This window comes from Mytilus galloprovincialis, chromosome 10, assembly GCF_965363235.1.
Source record: "Mytilus galloprovincialis chromosome 10, xbMytGall1.hap1.1, whole genome shotgun sequence".
Classification (NCBI taxonomy): Eukaryota; Metazoa; Mollusca; class Bivalvia; order Mytilida; family Mytilidae; genus Mytilus; species Mytilus galloprovincialis.
In genome coordinates, this window is record NC_134847.1 from 54,838,663 (window position 1) to 54,864,088 (window position 25,426).

The 25,426-nt window shown below is 32.4% G+C and overlaps 1 protein-coding gene across 1 annotated transcript; it reads right to left on the minus strand.

Annotated features, from left to right (window-relative positions):
* Positions 1 to 7,302: 7,302 nt before the first annotated feature.
* LOC143049239 (uncharacterized) lies at positions 7,303 to 21,040 on the minus strand. The gene is made up of 7 exons (XM_076222945.1): positions 20,741 to 21,040; positions 19,350 to 19,694; positions 17,676 to 17,966; positions 16,795 to 17,118; positions 15,505 to 15,621; positions 11,903 to 11,930; positions 7,303 to 8,176 (listed from the first exon to the last, which is right to left on the minus strand). The coding sequence occupies exons 1-7, from the start codon at positions 21,033 to 21,035 to the stop codon at positions 7,978 to 7,980; spliced, it is 1,599 nt and encodes a 532-aa protein (XP_076079060.1). The 5' UTR covers positions 21,036 to 21,040; the 3' UTR covers positions 7,303 to 7,977.
* Positions 21,041 to 25,426: the final 4,386 nt, after the last annotated feature.

The window sequence follows — 25,426 nt, forward strand, 5'->3', positions numbered from 1 at the left end:
AAAATTGGTCTACATTAAGGTCCAAAGGGTCCAAAATGAAACTCAGCTTGATTTTAACAAAAATTGAACTCTTGGGGTTCTTTGATATGCTGAATCTAAAAATGTACTTAGATTTTTGATTATGGGCCCAGTTTTCAAGTTGGTCCAAATCGGGGTCCAAAATTATTATATCAAGTATTGTGCAATAGCAAGAAATTTTCAATTGCACAGTTTTCCGCAATAGCAAAAAATCTTTAATTGCACAGTATTGTGCATAAGCAGGAAATTTTCAATTGCACAGTATTGCGTAATAGCAAGAAATCCTCAATTGCACAGTATTGTGCAATAGCAAGAAATCTTCAATTTCACAGTATTACGCAATAGCAAGAAATATCTAATTGCACAATATTGCGCAATAGCAAGACATTTTCAAATTGGTCTACATTAAGGTCCAAAGGGTCAAAAATTAAACTTTGTTTGATTTCAACAAAAATTGAATGCATGGGATTCTTCAATATGCTGAATCTAACCATGTATTTAGATTTTTAATGTTAAGGCCTAGTTATCAAATTGGTCCACATTGAGGTCTAAAGGATCTAAAATTGAACATTATTTGATTTCATAAAAAATTGAATTCTTGGGGTTCTATAATATGCTGAATCTAACCATGTATTTAGGTTTTGGATATTGGAACATACGAGGTAAATGTCCAATTTAAAATTTTTAAGGTTTTAAGTTTTAGTTCTTAGACCACATTCATTCTGTGTCAGAAACCTATGTTGTGTCAAGTATTTAATCACAATCAAAATTCAGAGCTGTATCAAGCTTAAATGTTGTGTCCATACTTGCCCTAACTGTTCAGGGTTCGACCTCTGCTGTCGTATAAAGCTGCGCCCTGCGGAGCATCTGGTTTTATATTGAATATATGTATATCTGTATCTGTCCTGGTCTTTAAGGTTTTATCGTCTATAAGATAAAGTAAGATAATATATATTTTAACCGGACAATATCTTACATCAGTTGGTCATAGAACACCTTGTGTTACATGAATTATCATTGATATGGTTATTTTTATAAAGTAACTGTTTAAAAAATTTAGAATTTTTGAAATACTAAGGCTTTTCTACCTCAGGCATAGATTACCTTAGCTGGATTTGGCAAAACTTTTAGGAATTTTGGTCCTCAATGCTCTTCAACTTCGTACTTGATTTGGCCTTTTTAATTTTTTGTTGGATTCGAGCGTCACTGATGAGTCTTTTGTAGACGAAACGCGCGTCTGGCGTATATACAAAATTTAGTCCTGGTATCTATGATGAGTTTATTTACAACCACTGGGTCGATGCCACTGTTGGTGGAGATTTTTTCCCACGAGGGTATCACCAGCCCAGTAGTCAGCACTTTTTGTGCTGACATGAATTATCATTGATATGGTTATATCTATAAATTAACTGTTTACAAAATTTAGAATTTTTGAAATAATAAGGCTTTTCTACCTCAGGCATAGATTAACTTAGCTGGATTTGGCAAAACTTTTAGGAATTTTGGTCCTCAATGCTCTTCAACTTCGTACTTTATTTGGCCTTTTAACTTTTTTGGATTCGAGCGTCACTGATGAGTCTTTTGTGGACGAAACGCGCGTCTGGCGTATATACAAAATTTAGTCCTGGTATCTATGATGAGTTTATTTACACACATATGTAATATGGCCTTTTCTGTCATTTTACAAATGGGCCCTTTGTTGTGATAGAGATGTGACAGCTTCTTGGTGTTTTACCTACAATCACGATTTGTAGTATAACTGATTTGTTCTGTGGTGTTGTTTTATTTTCTGATGACTTAGTTACCGGTGCAGGGACGGTGGTAAAATACAGTACGAGTATCTACACAGTTGGTGAATTGGCGACAAAATTGCAGTTGACTGCATTTGTTACATATAATACCATGTTCAAAAAAGGTTTCGAAAAATTGTTTGTGTTGTATTGTAATTTTAATATAATGTCCTTATTTTAGTTATTTGATATTACACACGCAACATTTCGGCTTCATTGCTATATAATCAATTTTCAGGCACCTCCTTCAGTTGGACGGCAATTGTTCCTTGCATATATGTGATAAATGTAAACACATGAATAGAAAGTAAGTCAAGAGTATGGATAGTCATAGGAAGGCAATCAATAAGCGATGCATCATTTTTTTTTCTTTAACTAAATAATGTATAGTCAAAATGATAATGACTTTATGAATTAAGCAAACATCCGAAAAAATATGATAGAAACATTAAAATTTAATATATCAACACAAAAAATGCAAAATGTCTGAGCGAAATTTGAACCCTATCTTCAAAACAACCTTTCATTTGCAGTTCTATTCTCTACTGATGGAGCAACGGCGATGCTTAACCATTAACCATACTTGTCTTACATGTATTAAGGAGCAATATAGGTACAATTTAGCGATGTTACACTTTTTTCTTTAAAAGCTTTTGTTTTATGGTTTAAGGACACACGAAACCAATTTCAATTTTGAGGGATAAAGTAGTATAAATTACAACAAGCACAAAAAACATAACCTTTTTTTGGTTTGAAATGTTCTTCTGGGGGATGATATATAAAAATCGAGATACTGATCAAAAAGCATTTTTATTTTTTGTTTTTAGAGTAAATTTTGTTCTGATAGCACTTTTTGAAATTGGCCCTTCTGTGAAAAAAAAATCAGGGGAAGTTGGCCCTACTTCTTTTTAAGTTTTCACCAAGTTATAAAAACTTAAATGAGTGAAAAAATAGAGGTACTGGTAAGGTGTTAAATGGAAGAAAAGTGGAACGAATCGAATGAAACAAAACAAAAAGAAATGAATAGTTACTGTTACTTTAAAGATAATGTATAAAATAAACCAAGAGGCAAATAGTTGTAAGCGATTAACTTCGATAACAAAATGAATGTTTCTCAATCAAGAAACGGAGCTCTGGTTATAATCATTCTTAGTTAGGAATACAAAAGCACGAAATGTATCAACTCATATTTAGCTACAAAATAAATGATTTTGAAAAAAGTGTTTTTTTTTTAACAAATTCAAATAACAGTCTCCTGAATATTCTTAAGTTTTTTCATCTATTGAAAACACCTTTATTACACTATTTAAGGATAAACTTGAGGGTTAAATTTTAAAAAAAATCTACAATTCAAAATTGGTACTATAAGTCGGAAGAGCTAGGAATCAAAATAAGCAAACATATTGTTATGGAGGTCATCACCGAGACAAGACCTACCCGCGACTTACAGGAAACAAACATAACTTACATAAAGGATACAAAAAAAGGTAACAGTAGGATACCGCTATTCGAAATTCATAAATCGATTAAGAAAAAAGACAAATCCGGGTTACAAACTTAAACTGAGGGAAACATATCAAATATAAGAAAACTACGACACAACAGAAACACAGCACTAAAAAGTAAGACACACAGAAAAAAATATAATATAACAATGGCCATTTTCCTGACTTGGTACTGGACATTTGAAGAAAAAAAATGGTGGGTTGAACCTGGTTTTGTGGCTAGCCAAACCACCCGTTTATGAAAAACACACAAATAATAGCTATCAAAAGGTACCAGGCTTGTATTTTAATACGCCAGACGCGCGTTTTATCCAAATAAGACTAATCATTGACGCTCAAATTAAAAAAGTTCGAAAGCCAAAACAAGTACATAGTTTAAGAGCATTTACAACCCTTAACAAACAGATACAGTGATATAAAAGATCAAAATCATCATTGTCTTGTAACTTTACACGTTTACATGCTGTATGGGTATATTATGGCTGACCGAATTGTGAAACAGACAAATCAAAAGACATCTCAGTGGAAAGAGATGCACAGCTGGTTCCCATTGGGGTATGTCAAGCCGTTTCTATTAAAAACCACGTCCAAAAAGCGCAATAAAAAAAAATATCATCATGTCATTTGCACATTTCTGACCGCTTGTTTGAATCAGATTGTTTTACAAAGTATTGTTTTACTTTTCCTGTAACAAGTAGTTTATGTCTACCTTGGTTCTTATTATGAAACACAGTTGCCACTGCGTATGCAAATGGTAGAAAAATCGAATGTTTGGAACCATCTTCACTCAAGAACGTTATATAACGTATCTCTCTTTGTCTTCTCTAAAAAAAAAATATTTTTGTTTGTCAATAGTTTGTTGATTCAGTTGCCTTATTGCCCCCCAAAAGAAGCAAAGTCTCAGCACATTTTGGTTTATTGATTTGACAGTTTAATGGCAAATGTTTTGTATAAGACAAACACCAAAATGTCTAGTAGCCTCAGCAAAAATTTGTTCACATCTTAAAATGATTTAAATAAAAAGAAATAAATATTCAAGTACTCGTTTGTTATACCGATCGGTACTACAGTACCCGCTCGAAATTACACGAGTACAATATTTAACGATAGTTCGATTGTTTTCTTATGGACAGTAGATCCACTATGGGATAATGTGAAATCAATTAATAGCTTTTTTATTACATGAAGTAATTAATAAAACAATTACGTAATAAAACAAATCAATAAATAAAGAGTGAACAATTATTACAAAGTCAGAATTGAGTAAACAACAGTTATATTCTGTTATTGTAAAGAAAACATATTTACAAATATGGTACGATGATTAGTCCCTTGTGCTTTTAACATTCATTTAGGGTAAGTACGGGTACGAATTTGTTCTTATTTATATCGTTTGGATATCGTCTGAATTGTTTTTTCATTTTTATTTCGGAGCCTTTTATAGCTGACTATGCAGTGTGGACTTTGTTGAAGGCCGTACGGTGACATATAGTTGTTAATTTCTGTGTCATTTTGGTCTCTTGTTGAGAGTTGTCTCATTGGCAATCATACCACATCTTCTTTTTTTATGTCAATTCATTTTGTCAATATTTATGGTAGTCTGTTTTGTTATTTTGTTACTAAAGATTCGTGAAATGGGAAATCAATTACACTTGGTCTACGTTGTCGTTTCGGTTTTTGTTCGTTTTCATTGCCTACCAAAATAAAGTTTTACGATACTGATATTATGTTACACGGAATGTCATCTAGCTTGGACTCCAATGGTACATCCTGGGATGTTTTTAGTTGTTTTCCCCCATAAAGGTTAAGCGTTTATTTAAGGATTCAAAATAGATATCAGATTGGTGTATGATACCGATATCAATGTTGGTGAGTTTTAATCGCCGTTTATTTTTTTTCCTTAACGAACACTTGAATTGTCAGTATCAATGGCATTCAACATTTTCTTCAATATTCCACACTCTTTATGATAGATTATCGAAGTGGAATCGTGTCGTTCAGTAAACATGTAAGTTTGTAAATTAATAAAATTATTCAAAAAGTCGAAACATCCGATATCATATCCATTCATGATCCTTCAATAACATTACTATGCTTTGTACAGGATATGAAATACAAGAGAGAGGTTAACCCATATCAAACCAGCTTCAATCAACCATTTTCTACATTTGAAAATGCCTGTACCAAGTCAGTTATATGACAGTTGTTGCCCATTCATTTGATTTAGCCATTTGAGTAGGGACATTCCGTTTTGAATTTTCCTCGGAATTCAGTATTTTTCAAATATTTTGTACAGGAGGGGTCCAGCACGATATGGTTAAGAACTTTTCTGTAATCAACTAAGCGTTCCATCATAAGTTGAGTTGATTTCTATCTTGATGTCACGTCCTGTATCAATTCGGGTTGTGATGCATGAAACAATTTCTGTCGTTTTTATCATCTCAGCAGTTTACGTTGTGGAATGTTTGAAGTAATCGAAGCTAACGTCATCTTGATACGATTCTTGACACAGAACCTAGCTCAGTTGCAAACTTAATGCGTAATTTTAGGGCATGTCAAAAACAGCCTAATCACCCTATTCAAGACATCTATATCGTCCATATTACGCGCATTATCGTGTACAACAGCATCTATTTTAGTCATAACGTCAAATGAACTATAACTTTTCTGCATTACTTAATCCAGTGTGCCTCTTTGGCATTTCACGGGTACACATCGTCATAGAGTACTCTAATACGCAATTGTCGGTCGGTAGTACGGAGTTTCGAATACCAATATAATACTTGACTAATCGGTGTCCTTTTGAGATATTGTCCCCATGTTTTTATAAATTGATTTTCTTGAGAACATCCCTCGAAGAATTAAATTATAAGCCATGTTTAAAGTGTAAATATGCATGTGTATCTTATAATCAGCCAACTTTTGAACAAATAACAGGTACACAAAAAAGTATTTTCTGTTACCCCTCCCCCTTTTTTTTCAATGTTGAGCAAGCGGTAATGTAGATATTTCTTTTTATTCGAACAGCTTTTCTGGGTCCTCTTTGCGTTCAATTCAAACTATGTCGATATCTTTAAAAAAAATATAGTGACATTGATTTGTATTCGAACAACTAAAGTGTCAAGTGTTGAGTGTAAGTTGTAGGATAAAAACAATATGTGTACATTGTCGGACAATTAAAGTAAAAATTTAGTAGGAATAACTTTACTTTACTCTACTTGACTTTTATAAGACCGTTACTCGGATATTGCTGTAAAGTATGGGAGCACATGGATGTGAGGTATTGTAACATACTAAAGCAGCTGCAGCTTGAGGCAGCCATATGCATAATTGTAACAGGTCTTTCTTTTTTTACTTATATTCGTTTTTTTATGATGAGATTAGATGGGAAATTCTACCTGAACGAAGAGAAAGGATGCAGTTACAATTATTTGTTAATGTTTAACATAATGATGCATGAGCCTATCTTTGCCACTTAAATCCACCAACAATTCACAATACCCCTTACGCAATGAGAATGATATAATATATCCTTTTTGTACTTTCACTACTCAAGAATCCTTCATACCATCAACTATACGATTTTGGAATAATAAAATGAGTAAACAAACACAGTTGACTATTTACGTAAATTTAAAACCGATTTCGAAAATATTTACTGAATTCAAAAGCCAAACATTATGAATTTGGAAATCGTAAACTCAACATAATTTTGACTTAACTTAGATGCTGAGCTTTTATTTTGAATAATGACCTTAACATAGTCAATATCATTTCCGAACCGTCTTGTCTCTGTGGTGCTAACCATCAAGATTCATATAACTTTTTTGTTAATGTCTGAATTGTGCGAATATAATAATCAAACTATCTAATAATCTAAACTGGTTACCAGAGAACTCTCAACCACATTTGAACATCTTAACTTCCTGTGATTCGTCATTAACTAATGATGAAAAGGAAAGCATTTTAACGAATGTATATTTATTTATTTAAGAGTAATCAGGTGTCTGAATGTATAATATAGTACACTTAAGTGTATATGTATTTATATTGTGTACAACCATTCATATCATCACACATCATCTTTTTTACATATCCAATATATATAATGTATTGTTTGCATGCATGCTTTGTAAATAGTCTCTGTATAAATTGTTATTAGGAGAACACTTTATAAGTTAGTTTGATTAAATTATATCTCATCCCTTTTGCATATTTTAGCTAATAAAATATATTCAAACAAGAAAATAAAACCCGTTTTACTAGTTATCAAAAATCTGTTTGCAGTCAAGGAACATAACGTTCATAGCATTCAGCTATATTTCAGTTAAATGTGTCATATGATGAATCCACAATCAATCCACAATGAACATCTGTACATTTTCCACTTGATCATAGAGCCTAATATTTTTTGAAGATTTGATTAGGAGCTTAACTACAAAATATAAAGCAATAATGACACGTTTCGGTTCAGCAACATCAAGCGTTCATATAATATAAAATAATGGCTTTTTCAATTTCACACACCCATCGTATCAACCCTCAACTATTGTAATCTCTAGACCAGAGCTCTTGAGATTATATTGTGATCTCGAGCTAATACGGGCATTGTACTGAAAAAAAGACACAAAGAAATAGCATGAAGTAACGATAATGTCAAAATGTTAATCTAATTCCAAATAATGAGGACTATCTTGAATACTCTGGCATTCAATTTCATCTTTGTCGATTTCTTCATAATCATTTACGACATCAATATAACCTCCACCACTCTCATTATTTATACTGTTTTGTTGAAGATTGTCAGACATTCTTATATTATATACCTGCACCGGTTCATCTGAAGCTGGTGCTGCATAATATCTGAAAAAAGGTTTGTGAAGTTTATTTATATGGCATAAGTATTTCAAATGTTATCTCATTTTCATTGCATATCATGCAATTTTGGTTCTACCAAATACCAAATTTCATTAAGCGCTACTGTCATTTCTAATGACATTATGAATGTTTCTATGGGTGTTATGCATTAATGTTATACATGCACTATTTTCATAATCAACAGATAAAGGAATCACACCTATCCTAATAATAAACTGCTACGTAAAAAAAAAACAACTCATCGACAATTGTTGCTAAATTTTAAATAAGAGTATAACAATGTTGAATTAAATGCAAAATGAACAGTCATGACGATATCATAAATATTAAATACGTCAACGAAACACTCAAAAAATGGTTTAATATCAAAATTCATTTAAACTTACAAAAACATTAGATTAATATACGATTTCAAAAACAGACAACTGCCTTTAAATATAACGACCTTGTTTATGTACAAACAATAACCGAAATACAAAGATGATAAAGAACAACAAACGCCAACCACTGAAGTACAATCTTCTAACATGAGACTAACGCATACATAATATTCTGGAAATAACCATGTTAACAGGCGCCCAGCCAACTCTATAACCAGGGACAATTATGTAACAGCACATTACATCAGTACTGAACTCATTAGATTGATACACTTCAAAACAGCTAGCAAAAACAATAAAAACACTACTAAAAAAGTACATATCTGTGAGTGCTCGAAGTTACTTAACTCTAGTTCAAAGTCAATAACTACTAATAGACAAAATAATGTATCTATGACTTTAATGTCAATAAGTAAAAATCTAGCATCTAATGGATGTAGTGTTAAGACGTCCTTAATCATAACGAAAACATGATTTTATGCAACGCCAAAATTAAGGTATATGTAGGATGTAGGACAATGAATTTGCATCAGCATATCAATTCTATTTTGTTATTTTTTTAATTTCTTTAAACCAGAATCAATGCAAATATACCGAACACATATCTGTACATAGTATCAAAAATAAGGAAATGTGATATTATTGGCATTGAAACAATTATCTACCAAAGTTCAAATGAAGTTGGTGTAAGCAATTATATTAAACCGTACGTATTTCAACGCTGAGAAAACCAGTTACCGTATCGTCGGCTATAAAACGCCCCGACATGAAAAATATGAATAATTTTAGATGAGAATAATAACGGCTAAAATATTAACAAAATAATTCACGAAAGACAAAAATGTCAGATATGAATCAACGACAACCACTGAACTGCAGGCTCCTCACTTGGGATTAGTTTGTTTAAAGAATCTATAAGGTCACCATCTTATCTTAATTTAATGGGCTCGATAAACAATATCACCGTTAAAATTAAGAAAGTACTATCCAGTTTGTAGTTTGTTAATTCGATACAAACAACCTTCTAAACCAAATCTTAGTCATTATGAAAGAATGTAGTAAAGCTTTTATTTGAGGTAATGATATCCTTGACTTAATAATTTACCAGTAATACATATAGTACATTTATTGAAATCCAAAACGTCACTACAGACACAGACGTACCGAACAACCTCGTATATAAATACAAAATATTCGCCCAAAGGAATCGTCGTACAAAAGGAAAACTAACAACAGAGACAAATCGTCCCGTTTTGTCGATAATGTTTGTGTAGAGTTTCCCGTGTGAATCTGAAACATTTATCCAGAAATGCGCTTTGGACGAATAAAATTATTAAACGTGTTGTTTTCAATTTTTAACATCACTTGGTCGATACCTCTGTTGGTGGACTATCAGTCCCTGAGGGTATCATCAGCTAAGTAGTCAGTACTTCGGCTTGTCTAAAATTGTCCGGTCATAAATGTGAAATTATTAAGGAACTAAGGTTTCAACTCCCTCATGCAAAGTTGACTTTAGATGAATTTGGCTATTTATTTTAGGTATTTTAGTCATGTAGCTGTTCAACGGTTTCGGTACTTATACATCTTCGGATTTCAAATGTTTGGCTTTGAGCGTTCCTGATGAAGGTAAATCAAGAAAAGCGCTTCGGACGCATAAATTTATTACACGTGTTGTTTTCAATTTCTTAATCAAGAAAAGCGTTTGGACGCATAAATTTATTACACGTGTTGTTTTCAATTTCTTAATCAAGAAAAGAACAGTTGTTACTATTTACATTTAAATCATTAGATCTTCTTGGAAAATTTTGACAGTATCTTTTTTTTTTAATTTGATTGTTCATCGAAAGTATTACCAAAAAGCGGAAAGTGTTGTTGAATTAATATATGAAATATGTACGCGTATTTACTGCGGTTGGCCATAAATTGTTTATCATAACAAGACAGAAACTTGTGTACTATTATAAAAGAAAATCAATTGGCGCCCATGGGAATACAACATTGATACATATAAAACAATATTTAAAGATCTTGTTGCAATGTTAGAACGGTTGCCTTTAAGAATAAGCTAATTTTTAACGACCAATAAGTGTACTCTGTTTCTATCCAAACTTAAAGGATGGATTAACATTAAAATCAGTGTTCTCCATTAGGATATTGATTTCCGTTGGAAAAAAAATGTGTCACAAATCACACCATATATCTATTGTTGCAGAAATCATATCCTTTTTATATCGCTAATGATATTCACAGGATTAACGTATAATAAAAATTATGTTCAATAGTATTTCGAAGGATATTTCAAAGGTAAATAAAGTGTGAGGAAACGTAAGGAGATATATCTCAAGATTTATGAAGATAAACGAGTATTCTGTAACTAAATTTGTACTCGAGTACTCGGCCTTCCGAGCGAGTACCATAGTACTCGTGTACTAGTTGCCATTTCTAGTGTAAATATAAAAAGATGGTGTGATTGAAAATGAGACAACTATAGTTCACCGTACACTCTTCAACAAAGCCCAAACTCAACCTGACTTTAGACAAGCATATACATACAGAATGCAGGGGATAAACATGGTATCGGGATCCCATTCCTTCTCCCCAACCTGGTACAGTGGTGTAATAGGCCAACATAAGAACGAACCACTAGTATATTAATCATTTGAAAAGGCTTAACTCATAAAATGGATACAAATAGATATACATCTAACTAACACACCGAGTGGACATGGCTTGGTATTTATTCATTCCAACAACAAAACACACTTAAATCTTAGAGTACTCGCAGTCACTGACAGCTAGTTCAAAGCCCTTAGCATAATGAAAAAAATCTAAGGATAAATTATCAATCAGTCCGATGGATTAAGTGTAAAGATGTTATTAACAGGTAGAAAGCAACATGACCTTGTGCAATGCCAAGAGACAGGTATCGCATTTGGTGTGCAACGCATTTGTGACTTCATGGAACATGAAAATGGTAATGTTTTTTTCTCTAATTCTTTTGATTAAAATTAGATTAGTTGGTGTGTCACACTAAATGTGCTATATATACTTTTATATTATGGTTTACTGAATAGTGATATTAAAATTGTTTGATGATTGGTTTACGTCACATTGGCGAAAAAAAGATATAATGCGGGGACAGAAAAGAGACAAACACAAAGTGTCTAACATCCACATATATCAAATTAAGATTAATTTTTATACCAGCTATTATAAATATACATGAGAAAGACCAAATCAATATAGTAAATCATTGTCAAAAAAGTTTTCACAGAATGGTGAATACATCTTATTACAAAAACTATAATTTGAAACTGGAGAATATACTTACATTGATCTAGATGTAGTGCTACACCCATCTGTAGATAAATTGTGAACACACTATTAAAACATGGTAAATGAAAAGTCAGTGATCATTTGAAATGTTTGTAGGTTGTATCTGTACAAGTGAAAAATCACAAAGCTAAATAGTTGATTATTAAAATATAAATGTATGATGCAGGCTTACTGATTAGATGTGGATATTGGGTTGTCGATCAAAATGATTCATTATAGATATCTGTCTTTATAATGCCGCAGAAAAATCGACGGATTAATTTTCGATCCTCCGATACAAAATGAAGGAGCTAAAGATGCTTATCGGGATAGGCTGTTATACTTCTTCCAAACAGACATTTAAAGACTATATTATGTTTTCAATAAATGGTTCACAGATATTAAACCCACCAAACTTTTAAAACGATTTTTGTATATTCGTGAATTTGAAGTTCGTTATATTATATAAGAGTATTATCCATTCATATTTCTAAAAAGATTCGATTTTTGTAGTTCAAATATTTTTTGATTTTAAACACGAGAATTTTCACAAATTTGAATATGAAATTAAACGTGACCGTTTTATATTCAAGTTAATAGCAACCGTCCTAAATATCGGGGAGTGAAATTCAAAAGAAGGTATCATGTACATTAAGTTTGTGTATACTACTGAACCGTTCAAAATGACAGTTTGTATGCAGTTCGAGCCATTCGATTTAGCAGGTTGGTTGACCTTTATGGAATATTCGTTTCACAGATAAAGGCTGATATGTTCCTTATGTCGTAACTATAAAACTGTCCCTTTTTCATGTATGTACGCTTCCGAATTAGATGTGTTACCAGGTTTGTATTAAAATGAGCAGCACAACGGGTGCAACATATGGAGCAGGATCAGCTTACCCTTCCAGAGCACCTGAGATCCCCTCTAGCTTTTTGTTGGGTTTGTATTATTCATTCCTAGTTTCTTTTTGGGGTTTTGTGTACTGTTGTTTGTGTGTTGGTATTTCCCCCCTTTTTTTCACCATGCCGTTGTTAGTATATTTTCGCGTTTGAATGTCGATTTTGTATTACATCTCTTCTTATTGTTGAAACTCTAAGGATTGTTTTACCCCAATAATATAACTTCAGATGCATTTGACAAAATCTTTTTATTCGAGCGTCACTGATGAGTCTTTTGTACAGTAAACAAAATGATTTTTTTTCTACAAATTGTGTGTCATAGTGTAAAGCGTATGCAATAACCTTTGGTTATCTTCAATACGTTTTTGTAAGTTTCAAACATATCTTTAATCAGATTGAACACCGTGTCCAATGCCAATAACAGGGACTGTGATGGGCATCATGCGGTAATACCAACATTTGTTTTTAACAAGATTGGACAGTAAAAGTCTTCAAATATCTGATTAGTTTATTCACGTCTATAAACAGGTATTTTCAAGAAGAAAATTGCATTATACATTATCTGTACAAGAAATGGTTGAAACGTCACGTAATTCGTCAAGGTTTCCGTCAAATTTGGTAATTGCTTTCGATTTCAGTCTTGTTGCGCTAAAGGCAACTCATGTTATTAGAAGAAGGTTAGTTTAAACAATATTTTGTTTTTCAAAAGTGCCCAAAATACAATTATACATTAAAAATACTGTGATTAGGAAACAAGAAAATGTGGGTTGTCCAACTGTTGTTGAGGGCCTACGGTGACCTATAGTTGTTTATGTCTGTGTCATGTTGGTCTCTTGTGGACAGTTGTCTCATTGGCAATTATACCACATCTTCTTTTTAATATGTTCGCTAACAACCAGCATTTTGCAAGGAAAATTGTGTTGTCACCTAAAATTTCTAAATTTTGCAGTCTAAACAAGAATGTGTTCATAGTACAGGGACTCCCCATCTGCACTATCATTTTCTATGTTCAATGGACCGTGAAAATTGGAGAAATCTCTTATCTGGCATTAAAATCAGAAAGAACATATCATAGGGAACATGTATACTAAGTTCCAAGTTGATTGGACTTCAACTTCATCAGAAACTACCTCGGCCAAAAACTTAAACCTGAAGCGAGACAAACAGACGGACGGATAAACGAACGCACAGACCAGAAAACATAATGCCCATAAATGAGGGACGAAAGATACCAGAGGGACAGTCAAACTCATAAATTGAAAATAAACTGACAACGCCATGGCTTAAAATGAAAAGGACAAACAGACAAATAATAGTACACATGACACAACTTAGTAAACTAAAGAATAAACAACACGAACCCAACCAAAACTATAGGTGATTCCGGTGCTCCTCAAGGGTAAGCAGATCCTGCTCCACATGTGGCACCCGTCGTGTTGCTTATCAGATAACAAATCAGGTAAATAGTCTAATTCGGAAGGTCACATAAATAAGACATAAAAACAATTTTAGTAGCTTATTGGGAATGGGAATCCTGTATATCAAGTGGTTGTAATTTTTTTAGATGAATGTCTATTTAATTTATTCAACTTTTGTTATGTAAGCATGATTCAAAATGTAATTCCGAGCCACAAAAAGTTACCTATCAGGAATATGACAGTTCTTATCAATGCCATTGGTGTGCTTGAGCTTTTGATTTTGCCATTTGATAAGGGACTTTCCGTTTTGAATATTTCTTGGAGTTCGGTATTTTTGTTATTTTAACTTTTCAATATCTATCGTTACAGTGATAATTGATTATAAAGGTCAGAAATGTTATCGCAACTTCTGTGCTACACATTTGTTACGTTATGGGACATGCATGATAATGGCACGGATTTTCTACTTTATTCTTTCGATCATATATATATATATATATATATATATAAAAAACGTCTGAATAATAGTCAACGATTTTTCCCACGTGGGAGCTGGATCGTTACACAATAAAATAAATTATATAAACGCCTAAAAAGTGTACATAACAACACCAATGATATAAAAAGGAACTATAAATGTAATTATTTATAAATATTTCGGATAACAGATATCCTTCGTCAGTCAGATTCTGATGTTAAATGAATCATCTTTAAGTCTTCTTAGATTAAAATTTTACTAAATCTTGAAATTTATACAATAAAAAAGGCAAACCGAACATCAGTTAAGACGCTTGCACCATTCTAAAAATTGTTGAATATGACATAGGTTATATGACTAATTACATCAGAGAGTTCACATATATGCTTTAAATAAAAATAATAATGTGCGATGTGAACTAGCACAATTTTAAAGCTTTAACGGTGTCGATATTATGATGTTACAAGAAAGATTGCGTCAATAAGAATTCCAAATAAACAGCACTGAACGGTCTAAATTTCTAAATATTTCAGATAACTGCATATCTTTTAAATCGATTGCAGGGTTTTAATATCGGTAAACTATCGTTACCTTTATGCACACTTGATACACGATCAAATTTCAGATGACAAAACAATGTTTCTTCTGTTTCAATTTTCTGACAGTTTTACAATATATGTTACATAACATGATCTGCCATAAGCTAACACAGGTAAAAATAACAAGTTTCAAATTTGAAGACAATCATGATGCATTGAGGAGTTTTTCTATTTCCTGATAAGATAATATAAGTACGTGTGTATTGATATAGTTTATACCTACTCCTATATCTATTCAAGTAACACATCAGATTGCTTCCAGCAAATATAACGACACAAACAGCTGTGACAATCACGGTCCAAAAGATATGATATAGTTGAAATCCTGCTGATTTGCGGACTATCAATATATATGAAAAACAAAATGAAAAATAATAACAAAACCAATAGCAATAATAACAGAGACAGCCTGCTATAAGTTAAATTATTTGCTACAAACCCCTTAATGATTCATAGAGTGTAAGTCAATCTATAATGGATGAGGTCGAAGGCCGAATTCCCTTTGGACTTTCCTAACCCTATATGGATCCATATGGGTTCAGTAGCGAACGGTAAAACACATTAATGCACACGAGACATTTTTAACTTAGTTAAGATAGATTTGGATATATTTGTTATACCTACTCATATATATAAAGGTTTAATCTAACATGAAATGGATCCATTGGCGTCACCAATTGACGGCGTTGATTCAATTACAATGTCATTATTTATGCAAAAGACAATAAAGTAATATGAAAATATAAATGTAGGAATAGGGAGTAGGGAGTAGGAACATTATATTAATCGGACATTGGTTTTTTCTAGCGTTCACACTAAGGTGGTTAAACTCATTTCCGGATTTGTCAGAGCAAAAATACTGGGATTTAGGAGAAATGGTCCGCTGTCTTTCCCAATAGAATGTGTTTACCTTTTGAGATGATGTATGCCTACAATTGCAACCGAGTGATAAAATAAAAAAGAACAGATAAGACCATTTACGACAAATCAGATCACCAGTAAGCCGGAATATGTAGTGAAAGTATCGAATTTAAAACGTATTCTCGTGGAATACAGATATAAGTTTGAACATCTGATTGGTGAATTAAAAATACTGAATATGTGAAGGCTTCCGAATACAATCTTAAAATGTACGCTAATCCCTTATTGTCTTTTTTTAATTTCATAACGTAAAGGTTTAAGAAGACATTTTTAAAGTTAATAAAAACATTGCTTTTGTTTTCTATTTTTCGAAAAGAGATTTGCACAAGGCAAATAACATCATCCACCTATTCAAACAACATTTTAACCAGCTATCAGTTATAAAGTCTTTAAGATGATTTGATGGTTTTTAACAGAAAGGAGAATAATGAACAAACATGAGAGATTGAGACGAATGGGCTAAGCAAACTAAGCTGTATCAATCAATATATCAACCTACTATTGTTATTAACACATTTAGTTTTTATCGATATAAAATATATATATGCTTCCTATGTGCGTTACTCTGTCTGTTAAAAAGGGCAAATATTACCTTTTCTCAATAATCCTGTAAATTCCTTTGTTGTATTTCCGAATTCGTTTTCAAGTATAACAGTATAAACATTTCCAGATTTTGGAAAGAAGTCATCAGGCATGGACAAGTTTGCAACAAATCCTTCGCATGGTACTATCTTGCCATACACATCTAATAGCACTGTTTTCCGTGATACGGTATGTGTTAGGTGAGTTGTATTATCATCAGGGCTTGTCTGGAAATACCATCTAGTGGAAAGTATGTTTGTCAAAGAATAATATTTGACCGAAAGGATAATATGTGTCTGTCTATAAATCCATGAATCTAAAATGACTGGCGGACCTAAAATAATATTAGATGGAATATTTTTAACAATACCAATCAGTGTCAATAAGTGTAACAGCATTACAACGACATAGCTATTCAATTAAATAGTAGTATGCATTTTAAAAAAAAATCAACTGTATTACTGAATTAGTTAGAAAATGGATTTTTATCATATTATTAGCCCTCTCACTATAGTACCCCATATTTCCTTTTTTATATAAAAAAAAAGAACTATGTCAAATGCAAATACACGGCAAAGTAAAACTCAATATTAATAAGATTTTGGTGGCGTGTTTGGTGAGCTGCAAGAGAAGCACATTTTACAATACATAACCAATAAGGATTTTATTGGTCCTTCACATGGTTTATATTTCTTTGTTCGTCTCCGTAAACAATTTATATCTTGGCTTTGTGACATCAAATAAGTTTACCTGGCCTTTATCTTTTTAATAAGACTTATCATCGACGGCATAATGACGATACGTTTGACTTGAACAAGTTTGCTGGTGAAGGAAAAAAAATAGTATTTCTAATCAATGCCAATTTTCAATTACAATGTATTATTAATATACCTTTGAAAACCAGTGTACTCTGTTTTGTATACCATGTTCGCTCTCCATAGAATTCATTCCAAGCTCGACATAGATAGTCTCCGGCATCCTCAATGTTACATGACTCTATTTGTATCACTGACTTCTGATCATAAAGTGTACCATGCAATACTCGTATAAATACACCATTAACTTGATGAATCCATGGCGCAAATCCAAATCTCAAAAACTGTCCAGATACATTACATGTTATATTAACAGTCGAGTTCATTTCACATTCTTTCTTTGATTGAAGAAGTAGTTCCATATCTTCTGAGAATTTTAAATAAATATGTTATTTTCTTTTAAATGGTTGGATTATCGATTTATCCAGTAGCAAATACTACATATAAGAACAAACATATATTGTGACAAGATTAAAAAACATCATGCTTTTTACTAATCTGACAGGGTTAGCCAGAATTCGATTGCTAATCAACTATGTTTCATATACATGAAGACATTACACCATCAGCGTACACATTACATTGACGCGACCAGTCGAACCCAGGACCTATTGCACAAGGGTCTATCACGCTATGCCGGGAACAGCGAATATCTCGATTATCTTCTGATAATACTGTAAGGTCAATCGCGAACGAGAAGGAATTTGTTTTCCTTTTCCTTTTCTTGTGATATTAAAAGAAAAACCCAAAACCTCATTTATCTGGTAACATGAACAAAGACAAAGTGTGGTATACAATATGTAAGATAAACAGAACGGGAGTTTTTTTAAAGGAACAAAGGAACATCTATACCGCTTCCGAAAACCTAAGAAATTCAAAAGTATAATTTATCAACATTTAGATAAACACAAACACATATTAGATATATAAGATTTCAACCGCTCGAAACAATCCAGAAACAACAAGGGCAACACGTTATAAGATATGAACACTTCAAAAAGGAACAACAACATCCACAGAGGGAATATCAACAATAGTGAAGGAAAACATCGTCACTTTTGTCTAGAGTTCTCCATGTGAAACGGAAAAATCAAATTTAAAAAAGGACAATTATTTTGCTGTCTGTATTATATTTGCTTAACGATAGTACCAGGGGTTATTATCCACAGTAAAAAAAAAACATACGCAGTAAAATAACATACGAAACAAAAACTCTTACATTAAACATGTTGTACTCTATATAATGTTTCGCGTAACACATACGTTCATTTTCTGAAACCTTTTTGAACCAAAAACCGGAAGTCAAAGTCCTGTATCAAGACCAGTAAAAATTCTGTATTTAACCGGCTTTTCTGTATTAAACCTGTATTAATAACCAGCTCTCACAACAACACATGGTATCATATCAAACGGACATTTCATAATGTATTTTAAGCCATTGGTACATTCTATACATGAAGAAAAAAAGATAAGCCCGATTTTACTTCTTTAAGTTGCTTTTACTTGAGGGAGTACCAGGATGTGCAATTCTGTCGAAAAAGTCGATTATATAAAATTATTCTATTACGTATTGACGTTCATTTACGTTTACACAGAGCAATGTGGTGAGCAAGCTTATTTATCCTATTTATGCTGTCTGTTCATGTCTGTGTTTTTCTCCTTAACAGTTTCAGAAAACGATTTTAAGTTTTTCAAGACATGAAAACTAAGCAAGAATGAATCAAAACAAATTTGACATTATCAGGCTTACCACATATTCGTACAAATTTACAATCTGATATCAAACCCACATCAGGTAGGTCCATCTGACAAGAAAATGTAAGTGTCCCTTCGTATGGTAAGCCATTATATTCCACACTGTATGTATGACCATCTGAAGAACATTCACAAGCTGGTTCGGAACACAAAGAATGCTTCGTTGATGACCAACATCCGTTTGATTGACGCTGCAGTTTCGTATACAATAAACCATTCACGAAAATGTGAGCTGTAAAATTGATAGGTGTAATGCTAGACGAACAGTCGAGCACAAATTTCTCGTTAGTCTTCACATACTTCGGTGCAATCAAATTTATAAATGCAGGCGTGTGTTCAGCTGAAAAAGTAAAACATTTCCATTTGATAAGAACTTTCCATATACATATATGCAACACTCCGAAAGGTGTTTTTTTTTTATCACCACGGTCTCATTGAAATTGGACATAAAGGATATCACAGACACATTTAGAGCTTATCTTGGTACTTCATCCGGGAAATGACAGTGAGGGATAATTACGGTCTCGATTTACCGATAAATGAGACTCAACTTCAATTGCCATATTCGTGAGCATTTTCTACGTAGCAATCTTTTTCAGCACCCGAAAATTTCAGAATAAATTTCCTAGTTGCAATGATATCCGTTTCATATCCTGATTTTTCTGGAATAAAGGGTTGCTGTCTCAATGAAGTAATTGACCAAAAAATTGAAGCAGTAGTTTAATGTAGGTCGTAACTGTTTTTTCGATTGTAACGGTATATTTTTATAACATAAGACAATGAATATGTTGAAGTTTATATGGATTAAATCCATGCGTTCTGATTACGAAAAACGACGGGTGTCACTTGTTGAACAGGCAGGAACTACTTTCCAATCTAAACTATGAATTCACAAAAAATGTTTTTTTACGTGCTACACGTTTTGCTGGTACATAAATTTTGTGTAATAGTTTCTTATAATGGTATGTGTACTTGTCTTTCTAGCCTTTGTTCTTTATTCTCGTATTTTCGTATTAAATTTTCCATTCGATATCTTTTAGGTAAGACTTTACACGTACGTTTGTTTGATAAAATTGTACAGGAATATACCATATTATTGTTCGATAAAAGAAAGTACATGCTAAAGTTTGATAGCATACACATTGTACCAACGTGATATGCAATCAAACTTTATCATGCGCTTTCTTTTATTGAATAATGATAGAGGCGAAGCAGTTTTGGGTTTATTGGTGCAGCATATGAACTACAGATTCATTGATAACTATAATCAACAATGATATCATGATAAAAGAAAGCAACAACAAAAAGGTATTTTCTCATAATATAATCTTTCAATGGAATGTAGCACGATTGATACATTTGTTACCCGTTCCTTTATATCTGTACCTTTGAATTCAGTTACATGGACGCTGGACATTTCATTATTAGTTCCATGAAAACATGACCAGGTTCCGTTGACTGTGCTCCTACTGATTTCACCAACAACAATAGTAGTTTCATTTGTTGATAAATCTTGTTTTATTCTGTCATTTTGGGAATGAGAATAACAGTCTGATTCAGGAAAAGGAAGGAGACAGTATGCACGTTCGTTCCCATCAGGATCCGTAAATGATATTCGTAAGTCTAAATTGTCAAGTTTACATTTTAGCTCCAATTTTCCATTCAACGGTTTCCATGTCATACAGATTAAACTTTCATACGTATAGAAACCTGTAATACAAGATATGTTTTTTTTTTTTTTTTTTTTTTTTTTTGCCAGTCATGTTTTATTACTTTATAACTAAAATGTATCAGACAAATAATTGCACTTAATGGACGTCTTGGTTAGCTTTAGACCTCTCTGATTTTTTCAGATCAATAACAGTTTTAACGCGTTCTTTTTTTTTTCTTTAAATGTGGACATATGCTTGACTTAGTACGAAATGTGTGCCATGGATTAGTACTATGTATCCCTTCTATTCCATTAGAATATCAGAAATGTATGTGACTACGAAATTGCTCGTGAATCTGAAATGCGTTTGACAAAAATAAACTGTTAATCACAGTGAGAAACATTTGATTGCTAAGTCACAAAGATTCCAAAATCTATTAGTATGTCATTGCCAGCGTATGACAAGGAGGTATATCCAATTTCAACTGAATTTATGTTACACAAGGGAACATTTCTAAATATTCTTCAATGTTTACTAGAATCGCTGCAATATATGTCCACATAAGTTATTGAAGGTTTCAACAACCAACATTCCGGAGTATTTCCCAAAATGTGAAAAAACAATGAATTTTGTAACGGTAACAGCGTTTTTTTTTATAAACTTCACGTTAAAATGCCATATTTTGATTGGCTAATACGAGGGGGTTAATTTACTCTATCACATAGCTGAGCGGGTGACAATTTTTTTTAATGTTATCCTCTCGTCCAAACCAATCAAAAATCGATAATTAAAAGGACAATGAATTGAATTTCCATTAAGTAATTTAATACAATGCTTAAGTTCTACGTTTTGACTCAGATTTTATTATTTGACTGTTAAAATGAAACAATAAAACACTTTTTTTCTAATACCCGTAACGTTGTTATGTACGTGACGTCATAGGAAATACTTTTAAAATAAATTAAATCTGTAAAAGACATTCAATATAGTAAATTAAATAACACATAGCTGAGAGGGTGATGAAGCAGATTGGTACCTCTCGAAAAAGCATCGTCAACTTTGGCTTCACCCGATTGACAATGTTTTTTCTCGGGGTAACAATCTGCTCTATCACCCTCTAAGCTATGTGTTATTTATATATTGTAAATACTATAGCAAATCAAAGTTCTGTAGGACGTTTTTCCACCATATTTTATTAAATTATCCTGTACCAAGTCTGGAATATGGCAGTTGTTATCAAATAGTTCGTTTCTATGTATGTTGCATTGGCGTTTGCTAGCAGTGTTTCTGTACTTCCGTTGTTTTCCTCTTATAGTTGATGTAAAGTTGAGAATGGAAATGGAGAATATGTGTTTCATCAGTTTTTTAGTTTGTAACCGGGATTTGTTTTCTCTCAATCGATTTATAACTTTTGAACAACTGTATACTACTGCTGCCTTTAATTTTATATGTTTCCTTTCAGAAACACATAAATGCATTTTGGTTAACGACGACATCATTACAAAAATTTTACAAAAACATTAAAAAATTGATGTATTGCCTTCAAAAGCAATATGGTGCACTGCGAATAATGTTAATAGAATGGAAAGTATATAAACTTGTTGGCTTTTTTAATATATGTTAAATAGACTTCGTTATATCAAAATTTCAATAATTTTAAACAACTTCTGACTCTGACTCTTTGAGCAAAACAAATATATGGTAATTGACCCTACTTCTTTATCGGTATATGCACCATTTATTTTAGAATATTTTAAAATTACTTTGCGAAAAATTGTTTAATCAAAGAAAACGAATGAAGGTCAATTACTTGTAAGGGTATATGAAACATCAATTAGCCATAATTCTTTAAATTACATACCAATAAATAACACATACGAAATGACAAACAGTGCAACATCCATAGTTCTTATTGTATATTTAATTTATCAATTAGAAATGGAATAATTTCCTGTTTGAGTGTATTTTAGACAAATCGCAGTGGACATTAATTCAAATATTGAATGAAACATTTAAAACTTCCTTGTTTATTGTTTGTCACTTCCTGAAATCTCTTATGTTTATTTTGAATGGGGTTTAAAGAGGTATCTATTTTAGTGTTTTCCTTATTTTTTTCTAGATAGCGATACTTTAGGTACCTTTGATAATAGTAAATACGATTTTGCCCAAGAGTGACCTCAACAGTTTGCTGAAGAAAAAAATACTAAGACTTCAATGCGTAAAGTACACGTATTTCTTAAATTTCCGTCATAGGTTACGCATTCAGAGCCACAAATATAGATCGTTTGAATGATACGACCTACAATAACATAAATAAAAAAGCAACAACGATGAGTTGCAATGTTAGACTCATGATTCTTTGAATTGGAAATTGACAAGCAAAATGAATGATTTTAATCATCTGATGGATAAGCAAGTTGAACACCCGAGGGCAAATAAAGCACGAAGTTGAAGAGCATTGAGGACCAAAATTCCTAAATGTTTTTTTCTAAATACAGCTCATGTAATCACCTCTGGTATATTCCGAATAGAAAACAAAGAACAAGGATACAACTCAGAAATACGTGAACGTACATCAAAATAACATTTGAACAGAACTGTCGGTTAGTTTCACTAAATTATAATCCTGGTACCTTTGATAACTACTATTCATTCACATGAAGATCCTTTTTTGAACTTTCCTTTACCAACAAAGGTCTCGTTGACATCAACTTGGCCGATATCATTTATCATAAAATAGGTTCACTGTAAAATACCTCATTACTTTAAAGATCAGTATGTACATTTCTTATACCTATACCCAACAAATTGCAACTAAAATTATTTTCTATAACAAAGACGTGTTATAGGATCTAAATATTGACGACTTCAAATCTAAAACCTCCTTATTGCACCTGTGGTAGTTCCGCCTTCATATATAATCTGGCTGGCCACGGTACTACTAGGTGAACTAAACATTGTCAATAATCTTTCTCTGCAAAATGTGTTATCAAAAAAAAAGCCCCGAAATATCGTGAGCCTAAATCCGTCTATTGGAAACAACTTCAAAATACTGATGGATTCAGTCGATGATTATGCCAGGCAATGGGTTAAACGCGAGAAAGAAGGCGTTGATACTTTGTCCAAATGCATTAAGGTTGTAAGGTCGTTGATACAGATCAGAAAAATTGAAAAGGAACAAAATGGTTCTATGAATAAAACGTAAAATCACAAAAATACTGATTTCTGAGGAAAATTCAAAACGGAAAGTCCCTAATCAAATGGCAAAATCAAAAGCTAATAATCTTAATCACTTAAACATCAAAAAAATATGTAACAAAGAAGTACAAAGTGGCATTAATTTGCCATAGTACAATAACGCATGCTATATCAATGCTACATCAATCTTTAAACATCCGAATGTTGCAGAACACCAACCCTTCCTCCATGACAAATATAGTATTGTACCTGCAGATAAAGCCCCACACAAAATCGCTTCTGTGTCTAATTCAAATTACATAAACTAGTTGATGAAATAATAAGGTATTAAACATTCACTTGGAAACTCAACTTATACCCCTATAACATTTACCAATGAGAGAATCCTGGATAATCATAGATCCATTCTATGTTCCTTTGGAGTTTCAACCAGAGATGAATAACTGGATCTCCCTTCGCTGTATTGTAAACATAACCTCCATAAGTGTCCTTACGAACAAAGTTATATTGCAGGGTCTACCAAGTGCTCCACGAAACCTCTGCAAAAGAATATCACAAAGCTTTTTTTTCATGCTACAGGTTTTGTAAAATCCACAATTACAACTAAGTAAGAAAAATCGTTTTTATGTGAATAGAAAGAAATCAATTGATTAAATTTTGAATTAAATATGAAAAGATACGCTTTCAAAAAATGAAAGGAAAAATTGGGGTGTCGTTCTCGTTTTCTTGCATCAGGATATGATATGGATTTTCTATACAGTCTGTAATAGTTATACACCGAGGAAAAGGGGTGTGAGGATAAGAAACACCGTCGGCCGGAGGCCGACGGGGTTTCTTATCTAGACACGCCATATCGCGAGGTTTATAACTAACTTATATTCCTTTCTAAACTTAATATTGTTAACATTGATTATTAAATGAAAAAAAATCAATATCAAACCATGATTTAAAAGATTTTTATTTTTTATTACATGAATCCCCACTAGAAACCTTTTTTGGTTATCTTCGTTCAAACATTGACAAGTGAGTATATTTTACCAAGGTCAAGGTTGTTTTGCATATTCCAATTAAATCCATGGTTTAATATGGATCAACAGGTCAAGGTTGACCGTATCGTGTTTTCCTTTTACAAACAAAAAAATACGTCATGCTCCTTGTATGCAGTTGTCAATATGGAAGGGTATGAGACGGAGGACATTTTTCGGCAAGCTTTGGATTTGGT